This window comes from Balaenoptera acutorostrata, chromosome 15 (genome assembly GCF_949987535.1).
Source record: "Balaenoptera acutorostrata chromosome 15, mBalAcu1.1, whole genome shotgun sequence".
Taxonomy (NCBI): Eukaryota; Metazoa; Chordata; class Mammalia; order Artiodactyla; family Balaenopteridae; genus Balaenoptera; species Balaenoptera acutorostrata.
The window spans coordinates 22402407-22426711 of record NC_080078.1 but is presented as its reverse complement, the minus strand read 5'-3'; the positions used below and the strand labels follow the sequence as shown (position 1 = coordinate 22426711).

General features: G+C 40.5%; 2 protein-coding genes across 3 annotated transcripts in view; one reads left to right on the top strand and one right to left on the bottom strand.

Moving 5' to 3' along the window:
• The first annotated feature begins 3497 nt into the window (after positions 1 to 3497).
• Positions 3498 to 19059, top strand: ANKS4B (ankyrin repeat and sterile alpha motif domain containing 4B). The gene is made up of 3 exons (XM_007189965.3): positions 3498 to 3689; positions 12606 to 14776; positions 18634 to 19059. The coding sequence occupies exons 1-2, from the start codon at positions 3526 to 3528 to the stop codon at positions 13696 to 13698; spliced, it is 1257 nt and encodes a 418-aa protein (XP_007190027.2). The 5' UTR covers positions 3498 to 3525; the 3' UTR covers positions 13699 to 14776; positions 18634 to 19059.
• CRYM (crystallin mu) overlaps positions 18339 to 24305 on the bottom strand; it is a 23793-nt gene continuing 17826 nt past the window's right edge. For both annotated transcript variants that reach the window (XM_057528294.1, XM_057528292.1), the window contains 3 exons: positions 21322 to 21443; positions 20519 to 20603; positions 18339 to 18687 (listed from right to left, as the gene is read on the bottom strand). In XM_057528294.1, coding sequence (XP_057384277.1) covers positions 18623 to 18687; positions 20519 to 20603; positions 21322 to 21443 — 272 coding nt within the window. In that variant the 3' untranslated portion in view covers positions 18339 to 18622. The remainder of the gene's footprint in view (positions 18688 to 20518; positions 20604 to 21321; positions 21444 to 24305) is intronic.

Here is a 24305-nt window from a genome sequence, read left to right as displayed (position 1 = left end):
CTCTTCTCATCATTAGTATCATTATCATTAATATCACCATCATCATCTTTATCTGGCAGCAGACTCCTTGTTTGATTGGCACTTAGCATTCTATTACTGTAGAATAGAATAGAATACTGTATAATAGAACAGAGTGTTCTATTCTATTAATCCATCTTTGAGAAGCCCTTTCTCAGGTTACATAAGATTTTCTATTTAGAGTACATTAGTGAATGCAATTGTGTCTAAATTAAAGTGGCTCATACAAAAATGATAGAGCAACAGTGTGACATTGTTCTCAAAGTGTCCACAATCATGTTTGGATATTTCACTTTCTCTAGGCTAAAAAAATTCCTTTTTTTTTTTTAACAAACAAATAATGCTGCCTTCCAGGTTTTGCTTCTACAGCTTCCACTGTTGTTCTCATAGAAACCAAAAAAAGGAACACACATTGACCTTTAGAGCTAATTATTGTGAGGAATTTGCAGTGAATTTGCCCACTATTTCAGAGTGGGCAGATAATTTATCTTGGACTAAAGACTTGGACAAAAAGAGATAAGAGGAATAAGCAGTCACAGACTTCAAATATATACCTTCCTCACATCAATTACATGGACTATTATCCAAACATATTAAATATTTTGTAACAATATGGGAAATATTTATGACGTATTAAAGAGAAGAAAAATTACAACGCAAAATGGTAAGTATTTGATGATGAACACGATGTAAAAGTCATATCACAAGAGAGCATGTAAACAGTTAATCAGTTGTATAAGGATGATGGTTTCTAATTTTATTGCAGTGTCTTCAGAGAACATGATCTACATGAAACCTATTATTTGATGTTTGTTGAGGCCTGCACTGGTTCTATTAGGTGGGCAATTTTTATAAATATTCTCGTGTGCTTGAAAAGAACATGCATTTTCTATTGAGTGCAGTGTTTTATATAGGATTGTTAGATAAAGCTTTTTAATTGTGTTCAATTTTTTTATACCTTTCCTAATCTTTAGTCTGATTGATATATAACATTAAGGAGTTGTGTTAAAATCTCCAACTATGATTGCAGATTTGTTCTTTCTCATTAAATTCTACTACTGTTTGTTTTCTCTATTTTGAGGTTATGCTATTAGGTACATACAAGTTTAGGAGTGTCATATTTTCTTGACGAATTGTTCCTTTTATCATTATGTATTACCTCTCTTTATCCCTGGTAATATTTTTGGCTTAAACTATTTTTTTGTCTGATATAAATATAGCTGTACCAATTTGTTGTTAGTATTTGCTTGATATAACTTTTCCATTTTTTACTTGCAATTTTTTTTGCAATTTTATATTTTAGATGTCTGTTGTAAATAAGACATGCCTGAGTCTTCTAACTGGTGAATTTGGTCTGTTTACATTTATTTTGATTGCAGATAAATTTGGACCATGTTTTTGGTCTTATATTGTGCTCTTTATTTACACTAATTTTTCTATGCTTTTCCTTCTTTCTGTAAGGTGGAAGTTTAAGTTAAGGATTTGAGATCTTCTTTTCTAACACAGGCATTAAAAACTGCAAATTTCCCACCTAAGCTTTGTTTTAACTGCATCCTGTAAATTTTACAATGTTTGCTTTCATTTTCATTAAGTTCAAAATATATCTGATAAAGAATTTGTATCTAGAATATATAAAGAACTCTTATAACTCAATAATAATAAGACAACGTAATGAAAACATGAGTAAAGAATTTATAAAAAGATGTAAGAATGGTTAATAAGCACATAAAAAACATGCTCAACATTGTTATTCATTAGGGAAATGAAAATTTAAACCACAATCATACCACATCACACCCACTAGGATGGCTGAAAATGAAAAGACAGATAACAAATGCTGCAAGGATATGGAGAAATTTGAAGCCTCATACATTGCTGATGGGAATGAAAATCGTACAGTCACTTTGGAAAACAGTTTGGCAATTTCTTAAAAAGTTAAATACAAATTGTCATGTAATTCAGCAATTCCATTCCTTGGTATATACCCAAGAGACATGAAAATATATGTCCACACAAAGACTTGTATGTTCATAGCAGCATTATTCATAAAAACAAAATGTGGAAACAATTCAAATGTCCATAAACTGTTGAATGAATAAAGAAAATGTGGTATATTAGTATAGTAGAAATTATTCAGAAATAAAAAGGAAGGAAATACTGTTACATGCTATAAAATGGATGAACCTTAAAAAATTATTTTAAGCTGAAAAAAAGCTAGACACAAAAGACTATACATTGTATGATTCCATTTATATGAAATGCCTACAAACAGCAAATCTGTAGAGACAGAAAGCAGATTAGTGGTTTCCTGGGGCTGGGAGTGGGAATGAGGATTGACTACAAATTAGCATGAGGGATATTTGGGGGGTTATGGATATGTTATAAAATTGGATTATGGTTGTTACCAAACAGAAGTTGGGCCTGCTCACCCTCAGTGCAGCAAAGCCAATCTACTGAAAATACAGCATTTATTGCAGGGTGCCAAGCAAGAAGAATGGGCAGCTTCTGCTCAAAAGACCCAAACTCACCAATGGCTTTCAGGGAAAGGTTTTTAAACACAGTGTGAGGGAGATGGTCACAGGGTGTGTGATCAGCTCATCCACAATTCTCTTTTTGGTTGATGGTGGAGTAACAGGGTGATATTTTGGGAATCTCAATCATCAACCTTCTGGTGCTAACTGGTCTGGGGTCTATGTGCTGGTGGTCAGCATGCAGTTAACTTTTTTCACCTGATGAAGGTTTTAGTATCTGCAAAGCAACTCAAGCATATGGTTCAGGATATTATCTATAGTCCTCGAGAAGGAACTAAAGGCCCTTGACTTTGTTTTATGGCTAAACTGTTATTATTTTGTTTTGCTTGATGGTTTTTCCTTTGTTTCTGTCTTTTCTCCCTTCTCTGATTAAAGTTGCTCTTTAGAACTCGGGGAAAGCCTAGGAGGCTACAGCTTTTCTATAAACAAGAGGTGGGGGACTAGGTGAGGAGGGGGTCTGTCCCTGGGAAGACCCCACAGGGTCCCGCTTGGTTTCATGGTGATACTTACAGAACTCTAAATTTAGTAATGATCATTGAATTGTACACTTAAAATGGGTGAATTTCATAGTTTGTGAATTATACCTCAATACAGCACTTTAAAAAATAGACCTCTCCAGGGAACTAGACTAGTTCTGAGTGGTTTTGAAATTATTTTCTACATTCTGTGCCTAGATGACCAATATTACATTCAGGACTTGTTAAAGGACAGAAAAAAAACAGTGCCTCAAAACATTCAAGATGAACGCAGCAGTCCTCGATATTCAATGTCATGGCCATTCCAGAAAGAAAAGGTCTAAGTTCAGTGCTGTGAACCTTTCTGGCTGCCTTCCATTGGAGGGAGGTTGGAATGAGCTTTGCCCTGGGCTGACACTCTTCCTTGTCACTGATTAACAAGCTTCGTAGGAAGGCTGCTTCACTGACATCCTGCTTTGCCTGGAGAGTGATATTTGGCAAAGCTTCGGTGAGCAGAAAAAATGTCCACTCGCTACCACCAAGCTGCTAGTGATAGCTACCTGGAACTTCTGAAAGAGGCTACCAAGAGAGATCTGAATCTTTCTGATGAAGATGGCATGACTCCCACACTCCTGGCAGCCTACCACGGGAACTTGGAAGCCCTAGAAATAATCTGCAGCAGAGGGTAATTTCAACCTGATGGTTTTGATTGGAAACTGTTTATGGTAGGATTTTGCAGACAGCAGCAAGAGGCAGGGAAAAAGTGAAAATACTTTGCTTTCTTTCTAGTCTGTGTAAAAAATTGTCGTTTTAGAGAAAAGGAGAAAATTCCCTAGAGATGCTCTCTTTTCACTCTGAGAACTGGCACCATGTGTTGGTTGATCCTTTATGAGCCACACACACAGAGATCCTGAACTCTAAGGCACTATTATTTGCCTTGGGGGAAGATATTTTAATTCTGTGTCTTTTTTTTTTTTTTTTAAGAATTTTATAATTTATATTTATTTATTTAATTATGGCTGTGTTAGGTCTTCGTTTCTGTATGAGGGCTTTCTCTAGTTGCGGCAAGAGGGGGCCACTCTTCATCGCGGTGCGCGGGCCTCTCACCATCGCGGCCTCTCTTGTTGCGGAGCACAGGCTCCAGATACGCAGGCTCAGTAGTTGTGGCTCACGGGCCTAGTTGCTCCGCGACATGTGGGATCTTCCCAGACCAGGGCTCGAACCCGTGTCCCCTGCATTGGCAGGCAGATTCTCAACCACTGCGCCACCAGGGAAGCCCTAATTCTGTGTCTTTAAAAATCTTTTCCATGACATGCAAATTCTTGGCTTTTTAAAAAGAGATTACTGGTCTACTTGGTTTTAAGATGTCAGCCTTGATTGGAACAAATGATGTGTTTTTATTTTTTCATCTATGCCATTAAAATCTCACAGCCTTTTAAAAAAATATTTAATCCTAGTGCAAGCTCATGATTCTTAGATGAAATTTCTGGCTTTATAAGCCATAAAAGGGACCTTCAGCCTGTCTTAACTTCATTACCTCTCTGGCTGTTAGATACATACATGTATACATACTCTCCCTGCAAATTCTGAAGCAGAAATTAGCTAGCAGTTGTCTTCTGCTTGTTACTGGAGGGGCTAGGCAGTGTTGGCAACTATAACCCAAGAAGGCTAAAGAAAGAAAAAAAGAAAATGTGAGTAAAGGAGACAAGTGAATTTATTTCAATCCAATACATATTTATTTATACATATTTATACATATAGTTTTTGTTTACAAAATTTGCTCAGGCTGTTGTACAGTGGTCAGAGAAAATGTTCTGGGGCTGGTTTAACAGTTGAGATGAGGAATAAACTGGACTAGGATAGTGGCAGTGGGAATTGAGAGATGTGGATGGATTTGAGTGGCAATTCTGATGTAGAATTGGTTATGATTGACTGGATGCTGGGGGGTGGAAGAAAAAGGAGGATCAAGGCCCCAGATTCTGGCTTTGACAGCTTGTGGTTGTTGGCACCCTTTACTGAAGGGAGGGGCACTTTAGGAAGTTATAGGAACCAAAGCTGGAGAGAGTTCCTGAGTTGAAAACTGAATGAGGAAGTAAGTAGAGTTGATGTACTCCATTCCTTTTGTTTAACTTCCATTTCCCAGACACTGCCCTGTACCCCAACCCCTTTAGTCAGCCTTCTCCAGATGTAACACTGCATCATCTCTCCTCCTCTCCCAAACTTTCTCCACCTACTCAAAGTATACCACCTCTGCAGGAAGTGCAGATGTCAGTTACTTCACAACCAGTGAAAGCCCTTGTACTTTTGAGGTCCAATTTAAATGAGAATGCCTAGATGTTCTCTTTCTCTCTCTCTCTCCCCTTTGTATGCCTGAAACATTTTCTTATACAAATTGTTCTACTGGTCTTCATTTATCACAAAAGTAACATAAGCTAAGCCCAGAAAATTAAACCATATATATGCACATAAATTATAAAGAATAAAATGTCCCATAATGCCATATACATAGTGTGTATATGTATAGTGTATATAAATATATGTGCATATATGTATATATATTATGTATAAATAAATATGCATGTATATTTGTACACACACATGAAATAGTATACTAAGTAGACATTTTTTTGTGGTATGCAGTTTTTTTTTTTTTTTACTCCTCAATACATCATGAACATTTTTTTCCATGTCAGTGTATATTCTTTTCTTTTTTTTTTAATTTTATTTATTTATTTTATTTATGACTGTGTTGGGTCTTCGTTTCTGTATGAGGGCTTTCTCTAGTTGTGGCAAGCGGGGGCCACTCTTCATCGCGGTGCGCGGGCCTCTCACTATCGTGGCCTCTCTTGTTGCGGAGCACAGGCTCCAGATGCGCAGGCTCAGTAATTGTGGCTCATGGGCCCAGTTGCTCCGCGGCATGTGGGATCTTCCCAGACCAGGGCTCGAACCCGTGTCCCCTGCATTGGCAGGCAGACTCTTAACCACTGCGCCACCAGGGAAGCCCAGTGTATATTCTTTTACAATTTAATTTTCAGGGACTTCTTAGTATTCTAGTTAATAAATATATTATATAAATACATTTCTAAGTCCATCTCTCTTTCAGACAAATAACTTGTTTCCCATAGTTTAAACAGTACTGTGATGATTATCCTTGTATGTAAATCTTTGCTCACATTTTCTTGAGAACAAATTCTACAAAGTGAAATTTCTGGATCAATTGGCATGTACACAATTTAAAGACTTTTTTGGTGTCTATTGACAAATTGCCCTTCAGAAGGTGAGCACCCATTTTTGTCGTTATTATGGGTCCAGAATGATATATCAATGTGCCTTTAATGTTCTTTTCTTTGGTTACTGGTGAGGTTGAAAATTTTTTTATATTTAGTGGCCATAATAGTTCCACTTTTGTGAACTATGTATTTATAACCCTGTCCCACTTATATATTGGGGTCTTCAACATTTCTCATTGATTTATTAAAAAATGCTTTTAAAGTTAGAATATCAGTCTTTTGTCATTATATTTCCAAATATTTTCACAATTCATAATTCATATTTTTGACAGTGATATTTACTATAAATGAAAATATATTTAAGTATATATTTTATATACTTAAGTCTGTCAATTTACTATATAATTCCAGCTTTGAGGTCCTGCCTAAATATTGACAGATATTTTCTTTAGTACTTATTTTAGTTTTAGTTTTTATTTTAAATAATTCATATATCATTTCTTTGATTTAAGATTTGGGGTTATGATCTGACTATGCCTTCTCCAAGTGGTTAGTCATTTGTCCCTAAACATTTTGTTATATAGTCCACCCTTTACCTATTTATTTGACATGGTAATTTCTCTCAGTGTAATGTCAAAATCCAGTCCATTGATTTATATTTATTAAAAACTGATTATGGGCATCAACATTTTAACCCTGATTTTTCTAGTCCTTCCTTCTCAACTCTTATCTTCTGGATCAATTCTAGTACATCCCAGATTTTGTTTCCTTCTCTCCAGAAGCATTTAAGATCTGTTAAGTTGGCCTGGTGTAGTCTTATAAAAATGTCTTGTAAGGGTTTTCATAGGTCACCTCCCATTTTCACCATAGCCAATCTTTAGGCGCTTGTGTGAAAACAAATTGCCCATTAAATTTAAGGGGGCTAAAAAGGGAAACCAATCAAAAATTGAATCAATTATTGAGGTCTATTGCAGTCTGATGATTTTAGTGTTTTCCTGCCGCTACCTGATTGAACCATGGATCATGTGACAACCATTAATATCCAAACTCTGGCTTTGTTAAAACCTGTTTTTCTTTCTTTTTTAATTTTAAAGATGGAAAGCAACAATTACATGTATTATCCTACACTGGGAAGATGGCCTCAATAACACAAAATTTCATTTTGCCTTTAAAATGTGCATGACTTTTTTTTTTTAGTTTTTTTTGTCATTTTCTAAAATGTAATGTTTTCTTCCTTAATGATTCTCAAAGGAATACAAACTTTTTGTAACATTTCATGTCATATTAGAAAATATACTTAATAAAGTAAAAATCACATGAATTCTCTCAGTCATTAACATTTGGGGGTATATCATTTCAGACGTTTCCCTTTGAGAACATGCACTTAAATGTACGTATGTTCAGCCCTTAAAAAGGCAATCACATTATACAAACTGTTCTGGAATCTTCTTCTAATTATTTAATAATACCTCATGGACCATTTGCACTTAAAAGTAGAGATGCATGCCATTATTTTTAATGGCTACATGGTATTCTGTTTTATGGTTTCATCATAATTTATTTAATCAATTGCTTGTTCATGACATTTACTTTGAATCCAGTTTTTGTATAATTTGGAATGAACATCCTTGATCATTTATCTTTGCACAAGGGTCTGATATTTCCTCAGGATAAATTCCTTAAGGCAGAATTATTGATTCAAAAGGGTGCCATGTTTTACAGGCTTTTGGCACATATTGTGCTGGGAAATTTGAACCACTTTATGCTTCCTCCAGCATTGTTCATTTCCTCGCACTCCTGCCAAAACTGAGTAGTAGTATTCTTTTTATTTGTTGCCTATCTGATAGGCAAATAGATGGTGGTACATTGTTTTCACTTGCATTTATTTGATTACTAGTGAGTCTAGATATTCCTTCCTATGTAGAAAAACATTTCTTGAAAGAGTGATTTTTTTTCTGAGAACAACTCCAGAATAATCAAATCAACTTCAAAAAGAGAAACTGAAATGGGACAGATTCTCAGAGTAATTTAATATAAGCAAATTGCCTATTTTGTGACAATAATTGCAATCCAGCTTTAAAAATTATTGCCCAAATGTACTAATCTACAAAAGAGCAAGGGCAAAATATGATTACTTAAAATCTTTTCATTGAGTTTATCTTTTGGGGAAAAAAGGATAGGAAAAAAGTCAAATCAAAATGTTATGCATTTAGATTAAGGAAACAATATATTGAATAACATCAGTACTGGACTCAGATCATCAGATGAGTTTGTGACTATCTGGACAGGTATGTGTAATGGTTCTATCAAGAAATGTGAAGGATATCAGGGATTGAAAGACAAAGACTGATTTTAGAAGGACCCCCAACTTGTCAATAGTAAACATTTTGATTTAAGTTGTACATCAATTTGGCAAGTTGTCTGTAAACAGAATTTATTTCAAGTGGAAATAGCTTAAATGCACCAGGGAAACTCATGAATCAGCTTACTGACAGTTTCATCTTTAAATATGGAATTTTGTGTTTCTTAAGAGAAGAACAGTCTTTGGAGTCACCTCAGGTTTTCTTCATGTTCTTCCTATCTTGAAGGATCATTTAAGATCCCTCAGGATGGGAAAATTCCACTATTTTATGACCTGAAGCATGTAGATTTAACCCAAACTTTTTAATACCTCTAACATCCTTACCACAGTTCAGTCCTCTCAGTACTTTCTCTTTTAACTTACCCAATCTAATTTCAGGCAAATTTAATCCTTATGTTTATGTTTACAGTAATGTCTTAGATGTTTTACAATCCCTCTTTTATGTCTTTTGAGTGTGGTGTTTGGTTAAAATATATAAGAAGTGAAACTCCATCTTTGGGAGTGAGGTACTGTGTTCCCCTAAGATACACAACTATTTTAAGGTTGAAAGAGGTTTCCTTTGATCCAAGACAATTAAATCAGGAAAAAGGCTGTGCAACAGAACTGTGTTATTTAATATATTTGCTTTCCTTAGATTCAATTTTATTTTCTTTCCTTCCTCTTTGAACTTATTTCCCTTCCCCTATCTCTGGTCACACTGAAGTATACTCCTGGTGCCACAAATATGTAACATCACCTATATGTGCATCTGCTTACACTGTTCTCTCTGCTCAGAAGGAAGTTGCCAACTGCCAGCTTATGGCTGGATCTAGCCCACAAATATGTTTTATTTGGACTTCACTGTATTTTTCTCTTAAATTTGAGCCAACATTTAAAAATCAAAAAGCTTCACATGAAATTCTGGATTTCTGGCTTTGTTTGGAACATGGAAACTCTGGCAATATTGTGTCTGCTTTTATTCAAGGTAGCAATCAGCCACAGGTGATCAATGTCTATTCTTTTAGATGGAACTTGCACTTAATTATGACTTTGTTGAAAGAACAAACCTGGCCCCATTAGGTTACTTACATTACATTCTTGGCTTCTTTAGGTTGAGTTTGAGACATCTGCTATGATACATGGATGATATAAAGGACAAAACACACAAAGGACAAAAGACACAGGTTTTGCCCTCTGAGACATATTATCTAGTTGGGGGGCAGGGCATATTTGACAAATTAAGACTATAAGTGTTAAAAAGCCACAAGAGTCATCACAGTGCTGCAGGAATTTACTAGATGGGTGTGAGAAAAAAATAAATGTATGAAATTAAGGATTTTGAGTTTAGAGACAAGGGAAATGGTAACAGGTAAAGTTTATTGAGTATTCATTATGTACCAAGCACGTTTCTAATGCTATATGTATGTTGACTGATTCACGTAATAGTTCTACGAGTAGGTAATATTATCCTAAATTTATAGATGAGGACACTGAGTCCTAGAAAAGTTGAACTTGAGGCCTCACAGCGGGTAAAAGGGAAAAGCTGAGGTGAGTTAACATAAGACCATATTGTGTTGGAGACCAGTAGACTTGGAGGCAGGCCTGATCCAAGGTCTATTGCCCGTGTACTGCTGGGAAAATCAATTATGTGCTTGGAGTCTTATTTTACCCCTCTGATCATTATTCTTTTCTTCCTTCTCTAAGAGAAAGATTGTGCTTGGTGGTGGTGGTGGGGGCAGAGAATGTGTAAGTGCTTTGTAACCAAAAAGCATGAAGAAGCCAAGGATTCCCATGGAGGAATTACAAATCTGATTCACCAAATTATAGGACACTGGTTGGGTCACCTTAACTAGTATAGCTCTCAGCCTGCAGTGAGCCTAACCTGGGGATCCTGTTAAACTTCAGTTTCTGATTCAGGAAGTCTGGGATGCGGTCCAAGATTCTGCAGTTCTAACAACTTGCAGGTGATGTTACTGGTGGGATGTTACCGCTGCTGCTGGTCCAGGGACCAAACTTTAAGTGGCAAGAAATAGAAGGGCCACAGTGCATTAACATGCCAGTCGCAAGGGCATGGACCTTCTCTCCTGTTTCCACCTGCTACTTACCAGGAATGTTAAGAGGCCTTCTCAGGCTCTCTCTCCTGCCATCCCATGGGGCCAACCCGGCCAAAGTTTACTGAGATCCTGATTTTGGAGTCTAGACTAGGGCAAAGGAAGATGCCCTTTTGTACTTGTATTATCAGAGCTCTCAACAGTGGCTTGGGGTCAGAGCCATAGTTAACAGTAAGTTATTACTTTACTTTTCATTTGTGCCTGTTTGTAACTCAAGGCCTCACAGGAGAAGGGCAAGGGGTGGGGGTTAGAGCCTGGGGCAGGATTCCAGTAGATATTCATTCCTCAAATCTTTTTTATCTACCATGTACCCGATTCTGTGTCAGGCATGGGGTCCCTGGCCATAATGCTATCTAATAATGCCCCCGATTCTACCTTAAACGATTGCAGAACTACTCATAATTATGTGGAAATAAACTGAGGAATCAATAGACCCTTTGTACAAATATTAGTTGTATTAGACACTGTTTGCTTCCTGCCCAGTATCCATTCCTCTCTTCTTTCTTGCTGATGGGGAACCAGTTTTGTTCAGTTTTCATTTCCCTACCTGTGACTCAGAGGAGGGTAGCAGTGCTGTACTGGAACTGGAACTGAGCAAGTGGGCTCGTTGCCCACTGTGCAATGGAAAGACCAAGGCAATGGTCTTTTGCAGAGAGAAAAGGCTTTATTGCAGGGTGGAAAACAAGAAGACAGGAGGCACTGCTTTAGATCTGGCTCCTTGACTGGCATTTGAATGGAGTATTTATCTTGGAAGTAGGGAACAAGAGGGGGAGGGTGCTCAGAAATGGTTGATGGAAAGTAAGTGTAAGTTTCAACATAAGTTTCGAGAGTTCAAGGGTTCCTTGCACAGGCCAGACAGTCCTTAATGCCTCTTCATGGGTTGCATGTGCAATTTCAGAGGTGGAGAAGTCCAGTACATAACATGCAGTGGATTTTCAGCCTGTGACATTCAAAGTGTGCTATCAGTCATTCTCGTCCCTCGACGCGCCTGTGTGATGCTCATGCTCAGTTGGAGGGGCTGTCAGCAAGCTGTTTGCATATCTGTGGTTTCCCTGATACTCTGCGAAACAAGCTTGGTGTTCTCCATGTTACAATTTTTGTTTCTATCTTGTTTCTACCTTAGGGACCAAGATCCTTTAAGGTACAAGGTATAGTTTCAGAACCAGCTCTTACCAGCTCAGGAGAGATGACTGCTAAATTTTAGGAAGTTTGAATCAGATAAACAATCCATTATTAAAAATAAAATTATATAAACTTAAAATTTAATAAATTATATTAAAAAGGTAATAGTCAAAACTTACTACTTTCTAATTATTTTACCACATTTTACTGTTATCTTTGCTCTTAAGATTACGCACATCTATTAAATATCTATGTGGTGGGAATAATTTATAATCAATTGACTGTGCATCTCTTCCAAATTCTGTGTCCAGTAATGTCACATTAGGAGCTTGAAATGTGCTATGGTGGTGTATTTACACCACAGAAATTGGCGCATGCTATATAAATCAGAGCTTGATTTTTTTCCTGGGTGAGCTGGTTGTTAACATTTACCAGCACACCATGGGGTAATCCTATACAGGGGAAAAATCTAATTGATTTAAGATAAACAAGGTAGCTCTATTTCCTTTCCCTTAGGCACGTGGCCCAATTCTGGCCAATGAGACAAGAAAGTTGCTCATGTTGGGAGTTTCTTAGAAAGCTTTTCTTGCTTCTAACAAGGAGATACAGGGTAGATATGGGCTTTTTCTGTTTCTGGCCATGTGATGTCTGGATGTGACATATGCGGACTTTCAGAAGTTATCTTGTAACAGTGTCCAGGCAGGATTAACATGCATTTTGTTCTTTTAGTTTTTATTTTTTAGACCTCATGTTCAGAGAAAACAATTAGTATGTATTTTTTATATTTTCTCTTCTAGAGGGGATCCTGATAGATGTGACATCTGGGGAAATACTCCCTTACATTACGCAGCCTCCAATGGTCATGCCCACTGTGTCTCATTTCTGATCAACTTCGGTGCCAACATCTTTGCCCTGGACAATGATTTCCAGTCTCCACTGGATGCTGCTGCCAGCAGAGAGCAGAATGAATGTGTTGGTCTCTTGGATAAGGCTGCCACTGCCCAGAACATCATGAACCCCAAGAAGGTCACCAGGCTGAAGGAGCAGGCTCAGAAGAATGCCAGGAGGCAGATCAAAGAGTGTGAGAGGCTCCAGGAGAAGCACCAAAATAAGATGGCCCGCACCTACAACAAGGAGGAATCTGGGACTCTTTCTTCTTCCAAGGGCACTTTCTCCAGGTCATCCCTTTCAAATGCTTCTGCTTCCAACACATTCGGGTCACTGTCTAAGGGCATTAAAGACACCTTTAAAATAAAGTTCAAGAAGAACAAAGACACAGCAGAGCCGTTAGGGAAGGAGAGAACAAGTGGGCAGAAGAATGTGATGGAAGTGTTCAGAGAGGAGCAGGAGGAGGAGGAGGAGGAGGAAGATCGCTTCTCAGGGGACTTCAGAGAGAAGCTCCAGTTCTCAGTAAAGGGAGACAGCTGGGTGCAACACGAATCCATTCTCAACCGTCCAGGTCTAGGAAGTGTTGTTTTTAGAAGGAACAGAATATTGAGCCCTGAAGACATGTCAGACAGCAAGAGGGAGTTGGGGTTTAAAATGCCCAGTGAATTGCTTCAGAGACAAGGAGGAGCTGAGGCTGATGAAGACGGAGCGGAAAACAACCGTGAAGATGATCTGCCTTGGGATGAGGATGAAGTGGAATGGGAGGAAGATGTGAGTGATGCTACTCCCCTGGAAGTGTTCTTGCAGTCCCACTACCTGGAAGAATTCCTTCCCATTTTCATGAGAGAGCAGATTGATCTGGAAGCTCTGCTGCTTTGCTCTGATGAGGACCTTCAGAGCATACACATGCAGCTGGGTCCCAGGAAGAAAGTCCTTAATGCCATAAACAGAAGGAAGCAGGTGCTACAACAGCCTGGGCAGTTGGTCGACACCAGCCTCTGATGGAGTGTTGGGTCAACTGGGTGGGTCTGCAGCAGTGGGGTGGTGCTGTGGCCCACTGGAAACATTTCAGGCATTACCCACTCTCTACCCAATACCAGACTACTGGGTTTCTAGGGTTTTGGAGGTGTCCATCAAAGAGGCCCAAATTCTACTCTGAGAAATACTCTATATCTCTCCACATAAACCGCTAATGAGAAACTCAAGGAGACCTGGGAATAAGAAAATGGCATCTCTCTTCAATTATCTTTTTGATATTTTTGAATACAGAAAGGATGAAATGGATGACAGAGAAGGGAAAAAACTTTCTTCACTTTCCTAACTCTGGACTCAAAATTATAATCTCTCGTCACATTAGCTGCTGCTTAATTCCTCATCCTCATAGTCTAGGGATTCTAACTCCAGTTCTGTCCTTAGCTCTATGACTTTACCTGTTGGTGGAGACTAAAGTTCCTCCATTGCCCTGTGGCATGATGCCCAACTTAAATGTGTCTAACCCTTCAACAGATGTTTACATGTTTACAAGTAATAGAAATGGGTCTATAGTACTCCTGCCTGGGAACAGAGAGAAGATGGCAGGTAGAGAGAGAGAAGAAAGAAACAATGTATGGTACCTGTATGGACTGAATTTTGTCCCTCCAAAATTCTTATGTTGAAACCGTAATCCCTAATGTGACTGTATTTGAAGATAAGACCTTTATTAAAGAGCTGATTAAGGTTAAATGAGGTCATAAAGGTGAGGCCCTAATTCCATATGACTGTTGTCCTTTGAAGAGGTAGAGACACTGGAGATGTGCACACACACAGAATAGGCTATGTGAAGACACAGCAAGAAGGCAGCCATCTGAAAGCCAAGGAGGAAAGCCTCAGGAGAAATCAAACCTTCTACCACCTTGATCTTGGACTTCCAGCCTCCAGAGCTATAAGAAAATAAATTTCTGTTGTTTAAGACACCCAGTCTGTGGTATTTTGTTAACGGCAGCCCTAGCAGACTAAAACAGTGCTTAAGCAAGAGAGTCAGGGAGGAGAGAAAGAAGGATACAGAAAAGAACTCTGGCTTGTTAGATGATTTTTCCTAAGGGTAAGTACCTCCTAAAACTTAAAAAAAAGGAAAAAGAAATCTAGGTTCTTTGTAGGGAAAATTCAATTGTAGAAGTAAATTTTACATTTTATGCTTATGATATACATATCTTTCATTTACTGTTGTCTATCACCATTTCTGCACGTCTGAATACATGTAGGTTCTACAATATAAATTGTCAACACTAATACTGCTGCTGATGTTATTTAAATGGAAATCCCAAATTTAAGTTGAAACCCTACTTGAATAGCTAAGCTTCACTGGATTTTTATAGCTAGCCTTGCATTAAATGGAATTTATCATTGATTATGTGTATAATATAGAAAAGGCTTCAGCATGCTTCCTGATTCACAGCTGTCTGTGTTACTTTAAGAGGCACAATGGAGGATACAGATGCTCAAATCTGATGAACAATTGGCACATTCTTCCTCAATGAATGGATCGAAAAGGTTGTCAGTCATTGAACAAATATGTTACACTAGGGGATGATTACGTTTACAAATACTGCATTTCATTGTTCTGGAATAAACTGCAGTTGTACATGAAATAATGTACATGAAAGCAGTAGTCACATAGAAGGCACTCAGAAAAAGTTTGTAGTGTCTCAGTCTTTCTCTATTAGTATGTCCTTATTGTAGATGCCAGGATCCTCTCTCCAAGTATCCCCCAGAATCTGCCTGATGAGACACTCATTGCTAGGATATAGGAGAAGTATAAGCCACTAGGAAGGTACTACTGTTAATAAAAAGGATGCTTTCCAGCAGTGCTTTGTACATCATTGTCAGAGGTAAAAATAATATAGAAAGCCTGACAATGTATTCTAGCAAATGAGAGGTGGCATAAAGAATTTTGAGCTGGCAACCAGCATTGCTACTTGGAAGATGATAGAATAGTAAATGGAAAGGTACTCTTAGGGAAAATAAGAAAAGACAGGCCAGCAAAAATGTTACTGGAATTCAGCATTATAGGATTTAGTCCTGCTTCATGGGATTTGATTATTTCTAGTTGGAATTTGTCCATGTTGCCCTACTGGAGGGGTAGCAATTTGCTCAGAAATATGGGAAGGGGACGTTTGCCCAGCAGGACTGGAAGTTCTCACCAGGACCATCCATCCCATTGGACTTTATGTCAGTTCTGTGATGAGATAAAGGGATATGAATTTGAAGAACACCTCAAGCGAGTGTGTGTTCTGTGGTTTTTAAAACCTCGCATAAAACTTCCTTAACATTGCTGGATTAAAAAGGAGAGAGCAAACATAATCCCTTTATATAATAACAGTGAATAACATAAAACACAGTGAGGCCAGAATGGGTTGTTAGAAGGTGTTTGTTTTTTTCCAATAGTTGCGTTTTATTTTTATTAAGGTATCCCAGCTTATAGACGCCATAGGCTCATCCACCATTCTCTGAATAAGTAACTCCTGTTCCATTTAAAGGGTAAATACTATATCGATGATTATTGCAAAGACTGGCTTAAAGTGTATGAACCAAACAGAATTACCTTTGGTCTTACATATCAAGGAGCAAAGGAGGCAAATTAAACGGTTCCAGCTCCTGGGAATTCTCCTATGCCCACTTCCCTAGCAGAGAAGCTAGGTTCTGCCCTACTACAATGTAAGGTCCTTTAGGACAGGGAATTTGCTCTGTCCTGTATTCACTGATATATCCCTTGTACCAAGTGCCAATCCATCACACAGCAGGTATTCAATAAATATTGCTGAACAACAGAATGTGATGCCTAGGCTGAAGGCGGGATGCAGATTACTCTGGTCTGTTGATTCCTATGATTCTGACCGACTTCAGTGGTTCACACGGCATCTGAGGTGGGTGGGCAATGTGAAATGGAAAAGAGAACTTTGAAAGGCAGAAAACTTATTGCAAAACTACTCTCGATCCATTTCCTGCCCTAACTCTAATATAGTTGGAGAGAGTCATCTGTGCTGTTTGGTGTGAGGACTATTTCTTTTCTGTTAGCAGCCTAGCATGAGTTATTGTAGGGACTCTTATGAATGAAAGAAGAAATCTATGAATAAGTTAAGGTGCTTTTGATAATCTCATCGTCACACACCCTTCTCTACACATCCTTAGAGTTGTGACCATTAAGATCCCCAGAAAGACTCCATAGTCACTTGAGGTGTGCAGAGCAGATCACGTGGGTATTTTGTTCTAGCACAAAGGCTAGACAGTGCTAGCCTGGCAAACATGGTAAACTTTTGGGTAAGCTACCTACAGCACAAAGAGGACCTGCCAGGAGGAATTTGGGTAAGAAAACAAAGCAAAATAATATGCTTCTCTTTGCTGCTGACTTATAACCAGCCTAGGGATTGGAGAGGGAGTATCTGAATGGGTCTTTGACAGGACACGGACAACACAGCTCTGCTAGTGACCCAGGGGACCTGAGGAAAGCATTGCTGCACCTCAGTTTTCCCACCTGTAAGTTGAAGAGGTTGGACTGGGTAATTCCTAATGGCCCTTCAACACTGATACTGTAGTGCACACCTGTAGATTTTGCCTACCCAATATACAGTCCTCCCCCTTTTTGGTAAGAGACCCCTTTCCTTTTGTTAGCTCATGTGGACAGATGGGCTGATTGCACTGCTGACTTCAAGGGGGGTCATGTGATCCAGGCCTGGATAATAGGGGAATTAGATCCCCCTGGATGATGCAGTGGTTCAGGGATAAGCATATGGGCCTGACCTGGCCAAAGAGCATATTCCATTTCCTTTAGCCACTATGTTATGCATATGGGCATAGGCCCTAGATGGTCCGGTGTGTCTCCATTCTGAGACTTTTAACTGTTAAGGAAGAGAATGTCTATTTCTGCCAAGGTTGCTGAAGAGGACAGACTATGATTCAAGAGCTGCTGGCACCCATCCTGCCACTATCAGGGGAGAGCTTACTTGATAATGCAGCCAACACCGAAGAAAACAGAGCCAAGGAACAGAGAGAGCAAGACTGGGTCCTGATGACACTTGGACCCCCTGGATACATACAGCTATAGTTGAAACCAGTTACCTGTGTACTTCTTAATCATAAGAGCCAATGAATTCCATTCTTCACTCATTCATTCAACTTAAGGTAGTTTGAGTTATGGTCTCTACCGATTGTGACTGAAGGAGTTCTGACCAATAGAGAAGCTCTGCTGTTCCTTGAAATTTCAATTATAAGAAGCCAGAAACAAAAGGCTACATAATATATGATTCCATTTATACGAATGTCCAGAAAAGGCAAATCCATAACAACAGAAAGTAGATTAGTGGTTGCCAGGGGCTGAGAAGAAGGGGGAATGGGGAATGACTGCTAATGGCTACTGGGTTTCTTTTTGGAGTGATGAAAATGCTCTGAAATTAGACAGTGGTGATGGTTGCACAACCCTGTGAATATACTAAAAAACATTGAATTATATACTTTAAACTGGTGGATTTTATGATATATAAATTGTATCTCAATTAATAAAATAGAAAAAATTTAACTATAGCCATCAGAGCTCCTGCAAGGAGTGAATGGGCGCACTTGATCCCCTCACTTTCCTTGCTGTGAGGGATAGAAGTTACCAAAGCAAGAACGGCAGAACTGGAAAAAGCTTTATTTCAAGGAATTACAAAAGGCAGTGAAATACAGGGGAAAGGGAGTGCTAGTATAATCTGGCATAGCAGAGAATGGCCACTTAGTTTTGCTTTCTAACTACAAACACAAAAGGGGATCTCATTATTTAAGGTAAGACAGGATAAGCACAAAACTATAGATCACTGGGCACTGGGCTCCCTCATTTAATCTAGAGATTATGAGACAACTAGTTTAATACCCCTTGAGCTGTAGCATCCATTCAACACAAAGTTCCTTCGTTTTATTTACCAGATGACCAGGAATCGTACACAAGTTTGGCTGCAACCATGTCTTCCACCGCCATTCCTGGAATGGACAGAAATCTGGTTCACCTTTTGAGCAACTTTTCCTCAAACAGCCCAGGTCCCAGAACTGGCAGTCCCCTGATACAGTGTCCATCAGGGTAACAAGGACTGACGCCCAGAGGTGAGTTCAGGCTTGAAGTATTGGCAAAGGGCAGAACAAGGCAAGCAATGCCCACCAAAGAAATTTTACGTATCCTTCAGAGGTGAGTTCAGGGGTCAGAAAACTTTCTGTAAAGGGCCAGATGGTAAATATTTCAGGCTTTGCAGGCCAATTACTCAACTCTGCCATTGGAGTGCAATGGCAGCCATAGACAACAGGGAAACAGATGAGCTTGACTGTTCTCCAAGAAAAGTTTCTTTATGGACACTCTAGTTTGAATTTCTTAAATTTTCACGTCACGAAATATTCTTAATTGTTTCCCCAATCATTTGAAAATGTAAAAACCATTTCACTTGTGGGCTGTACAAAAACAGGTGGTAGGTTGGGTTTAGCCCGTGGTCTGCAGTTTGTTGGAACCCCTGATCTAGTCCAAACCCTGAATCCTTCAGCAACGTCCCCTTTGTCTTATAGTTTTGGGCACATACCTTAACCTTGAATGGGCATATGTTCTTAAAGGCCAGGGGCCAGTTTTTATTAATTTTTGTAGCTACCACTGCACCCAGTATGGAGCTTGATACATAGCAGGTATTTAACATGCACCTGCTAGATGAACGGATGTGCCGATAAACCAGTCCCCAGAAGTGAGAAAGTAAAAATTGCTCAGAAGTGTAGAGCAGGGCTGTGCAGTGCTGTGTCTCCTGAAGGGAGCCGGCTGACCTCTGATCCGCTAGGAACAATGAGACTTTCAGACCCAACTAGATCAGTGTGATGTCTTTGAACCAGGCTCTAGATAAAGCTTATACTGTGTTTGCCTGTCTTTCTGTGCATGGGAGATTTAAAAAAAATATTTAACAGATGGCAAGGCATGGATACTGACTGATTGGCATGGGTGCTGGGTGGTCAGGGTACTCTTAATACTCTGCCAGGCATTAAAGCTTTGGTTGCTTAATCATTAAAAAGTATGTAAGGTCTGGTGAGGCTGAGGGGCTCAGGGCAGCAAATATTTACCAACCATTTTGAGAGTATTTCAATATTTTAGGTGTAGGAGCTGAATATTAGCTCTGTTACCATGTGTGTCCATTTCTTTAAATCTGGTGGGGTGGGAGAGCTGGGCTGAGGGGCAAACCAGCCACTGGGAGCCCCTTCTTTGTTGGGCTTCTGCCTGTGCTAACTCAGGTAGCAATGGGGCTCCCCACTGAAGACCTTCTTAAATCAGCAAGCAGAAAGGTAGGGAAGGAGGGGAAAAAAAGGTCTCAGGCTGTACTTCCTGTCTGGGTCTCTGTCAGGTTGGGGCTCCCTGCTATTTCTCTTAAGCTCCCTGTTTTTAAACATCTTTTTCTCCTGCCCTCCCACCTCTGAAGGATATCTTCTTCTGAGTGTCATTGTCTTAATGCTGACACTTGCTATGTGCACATTGTTTTGTACACACATCTCACTTAATTCTCACAAAAGCTCCAGGGAACAGGTGGTGAGAAAACTGTGGCTCAGAGAGGTGAGGTCACCTGCCCAAGGACGCGTGTCCAGGGAGTGGCAGAGAAGGGAATCCAACCCAGGACTGCCCAGTTCCAGAGTTCATGGGCTTCACCACTATGCCGACGTAAATAATTGACCTGAGTGATAGACTTCACGATGCTTCAGCTGTGGAACCTGCTGACTCATTCCTCTTCCCACCAGTGGGTAAACCTACCTTGTGCTCTGGTTAAGTTTGTGCCTTGGGAGCAATGGCTCTTACCCAAAGACTTGAACACCGTAGTCTTCTCACAGTGGGCTGGTTTCACTCCCTTTACCACTTCTCCCAGCTCAGCGAAGATCTTGGCCTGTCAAATGAACACACACTGACCCAGGCCATGGGGCTAATGTCTGCTCAGGGCCAGCTTCTGAAGCCAGGACAGGGTGTCCCTGAACTGGATAAGGGATAAACTAGATAAAAACACCTTTTGTAAACTAGATGATGTCAGGAAGGATGCCTCCCCCTTAAACCTTTTTTCTGGGGGGTCGGGGTGAGGGTGGGTGGGCGGGTACCATCTGCCTCTGTGATACTGTGATTGCAGAGATACAAATCTGTAGCCAGGGGAATGTCCTGCCAGGACACTGTCAGTGAGGAAATAGGCCTGTTCTTATCTGAACACTCATTTTGACAGCCCCCTTCTTGCTTCTATGCCCTGATTACAAAAAAAAAAGGCCAGAAAGTGGCCAACCCTAGTCCTAATTTGTTGGCCACATTGGGAAAGTTTCCGGGCTGTAACAGTCTCCTATCTTCCAATCCTACTGCTTTATAGGACAGCCCAGTCCAACAGAAAAGTCCATCAAGCTGCTCTCTTCAGGCAAAGGGGACAGGAAAACACATCACCACATAATGGCCACATTATTCTGGAAGGGGATTAGAAAAGGTTGAGAGATGTTTGGGAGTTGTCATCCCACAAAGAGGTAAGGGTTACCGAGGTCTGAAGCAGGCCAGACAGAAGGGGGTGTTAATGAAACCCTGGGATCCAGGTGAGGCCAGCCAGGCAACAGCCCACCAGAAAGGAGGCTCACCCCTGACAAGAGGACATCTCCAGACTCTTTCAGGGCGGCCTCCTGGGAATCCACATACAGCACAGCCTGTGTCATGAGCTCATCATCCAGCTCTCTCCAGTCAGGTCTGCTGGCGCCGATGGCTAAGAGACAGCAAAACAGACCCTGAGCCTAGAAAAGGTCACAAGGGATACCAAACACTCCAGAGAATGAAAGGGGTGGGGAAAAGGAGGTGACAGAGGACACATGGGAACAGATGTGGAATGCCTCATTTCCCCAGGCCAACTCCCTCCCAATCAACAAAACTGAATTCACTAATAAGAATGATACCCGGGGGGCTTCCCTGGTGGCGCAGTGGTTGAGAATCTGCCTGTTAATGCAGGGGACACGGGTTCGAGCCCTGGTCTGGGAAGATCCCACATGCCACGGAGCAGCTGGGCCCGTGAGCCACAAGTACTGAGCCTGCGCGTCTGGAGCCTGTGCCCCGCAACGGGAGGGGCTGCGATAGTGAAAGGCCCGCGCACCGCGATGAAGAGCGGTCCCCGCACCGCAATGAAGAGTGGCCCCCGCTTGCCGCAACTAGAAAAAGCCCTCGCACGAACCGAAGACCCAACACAGCCAAAATTAAATAATAAATAAAAAAATTAAAAAAAAAAAAAGAATGATACCCGGGCATTTTTTCCTTTCCATTTCATATCCATTCTCATTACTAAAAAAAGATTTCAAGGCAACTTAGCATTCATTTACTGTGTGCCTACTTTCTGTGGGATGTTTCACACATACTATTTATAGTCCTCACAAGCACACTTCACATCTGATTCCCATTTAAAAAGCACACAAAACTGAGGCTCAAAGAAATGGTGCATGCCAAGGTTACGTATCTAATAAGTGCATCTATAGCTCTGAGACAGTACGTGCCTTTCATGCTTCTCCCACTTATCAGGAACAGAGACTTCCTTACAAAACCCCTAAAACAGAGACATCACTTGGAGCTTACTCAGACCCCACACTCCTCTATCTTCTGTCTGTCTGCTTGCTCTTCAGTCATTCCCATTCCTCACCCCCAACCACTTCTCTCTTAATTCACGAGAAAAGAGCCCAGTGTTAGGGTCAGAGAGAAGCCCCAGTAAAGAGGAAACGGGCTGCACCCTGGCACCAAGGTTTCACATCCTCTGCAGAGCCCAGAACCATAATGAGGAATCCGAGGAATCATGACTCCTGGCACTGGGACACAGGAATACGCAGAGGCTGCAACCAAATGCCTGCAGGGCCAGGAAGGTAATGAAAATGAGCAGAACTGGTCAGAGGAAGTGGATTGGAAATGGTGGGGACTGAGGTACAGAGAAGAAAGCAGACCCTTCTAAAGGGGACAGTTATTGTTCAGCTCAAGCTAATTGTTGCCATGTGAGAATGCAGGGCCACTGTTAGAAGGCCTCCCCTACCCCTGCTCCTTTTTTAAAAGAGAAGCAGGAAATCTATTTGCATGTGTTAGTTCTTGATTTTCAGAACACTCTATGGTCTGAAAAAAACACATCTGCTGGCTGGATCCGGCCCATGCCAGCCAGTCTTTGGAAACTGCTATAAAGCTTTATACAAATATAAGGCAGCATTTACAAGCCTTCTCTCACTGCCATCCAGTTTTCTCCACTTGTTCCCTCTCCTGCTGTTCTCTCTCACTCTAATTTTCAAAGAGAGTGATGTAAAAATGTCCATCTTGAAGGCTGTTTGTGTGAGAAGTTCTATAGAACAGAAGCACCAACTAATGAAGCTCATAAATAAATCATAAGCTGGTGGGAAAAACCCTAGCTTCTCAAGCCACCTCTTCTGATTGCACTTGTTCCCCCCAATCTGGAGCAGGGTGAATTCTCGAAGGGCTGCGTAAGGCCACTCAGGCTGATGGGGATGGTCCGGGTAGCAAAGGGAGGGGCTTGACTCGGGCTGGGCCTTGGCCTTCCTACAGTGGGGCGAGAATGGGTGAGGGTCAGATGCTGGCTGTTGGGCTGCGGAGATAGGATGAGGGACATGCAGGGGAGGTTGGAATTGGGCGTATCTTTAGCCAAGCTGTAAAGTAAGTAAAATCTGTTGTTGGTGTTTCCCTGTTGACTGCACTTATAACATACTTTTCTTAAGTATATTTAATGCCTCTGTGAATACATAAACCAATTTCGTCTTTAGCTAGGGAAAGATACGAGATGGCTTGACTCAAAATCAAGTCAGCCCTTCCTGGAGAGAGACTCAAAGTGTGAGAGGGATCCAACATGAGGGAGAGTCTCTGTTGTTGGCTTTGAAGGTGGAGCGTCCACATGAAAAGGAATGTGGACAGCCTCTAGGAGCTGAGAGCAGCTCCAAGGAAAAGGGCACTTTTGTCCTACAACACAAGGACCCTGCCATGACCATGTGGGCTGGGAAGAAGACTCCGGGCTCTGGATGAGATTGCCGCCTGAACAACACCTTGATTTCATCCTTGTGTGAGCAGAGGACTTAGCTAACCCATGCCCAGACTCCTAACCACAGAAACTGAGATAATAAATATGTGCTGTTTTAAGCTGGAAAAAAAAAAAGAAAAAGCTGAAAAAATATTAAGTCAGTCTTGCTGAAGATTCAGCTCTTGTCCATTTCACCAAGAACTGGTTTCTCTTGATTCCCTAAGTCCTTCCAGAAATGGTCTTACTGTTCGAGTCTGGCTTTATGAACAGTAAGACCTACCCCCTGGACCCACATTCATAATACCAGTCCCACACAGGCTGAGACCTTCAATTTGCTATGGCCCATTCCTCAATCATACCACATTTTGTTTCCTTTATAGAACTTATCTTCAGCTGGAACTATCTAGCTCATCTATTTGTTTACTTGTTTGTTGTCTACCTCCCTTCTCTGGAATGTAAGCAGCGGGAAAGCAGTGATCTTGATTGCAGGTTTACTGTGGCATCCTCAGTATCTAGAACAGTGCCTGACACATGGTAGGGATTCAATACATATTTGTGAATGAACACATAATCATGATT

Bases quoted from the DNA above. Each gene is read 5' to 3' on its own strand.
- ANKS4B (XM_007189965.3), top strand. From the start codon at position 3,526: ATGTCCACTCGCTACCACCAAGCTGCTAGTGATAGCTACCTGGAACTT. The intron at 3,690-12,605 runs GTAATTTCAACC...TTTCTCTTCTAG, and splicing joins GAAATAATCTGCAGCAGAGG to AGGGGATCCTGATAGATGTG.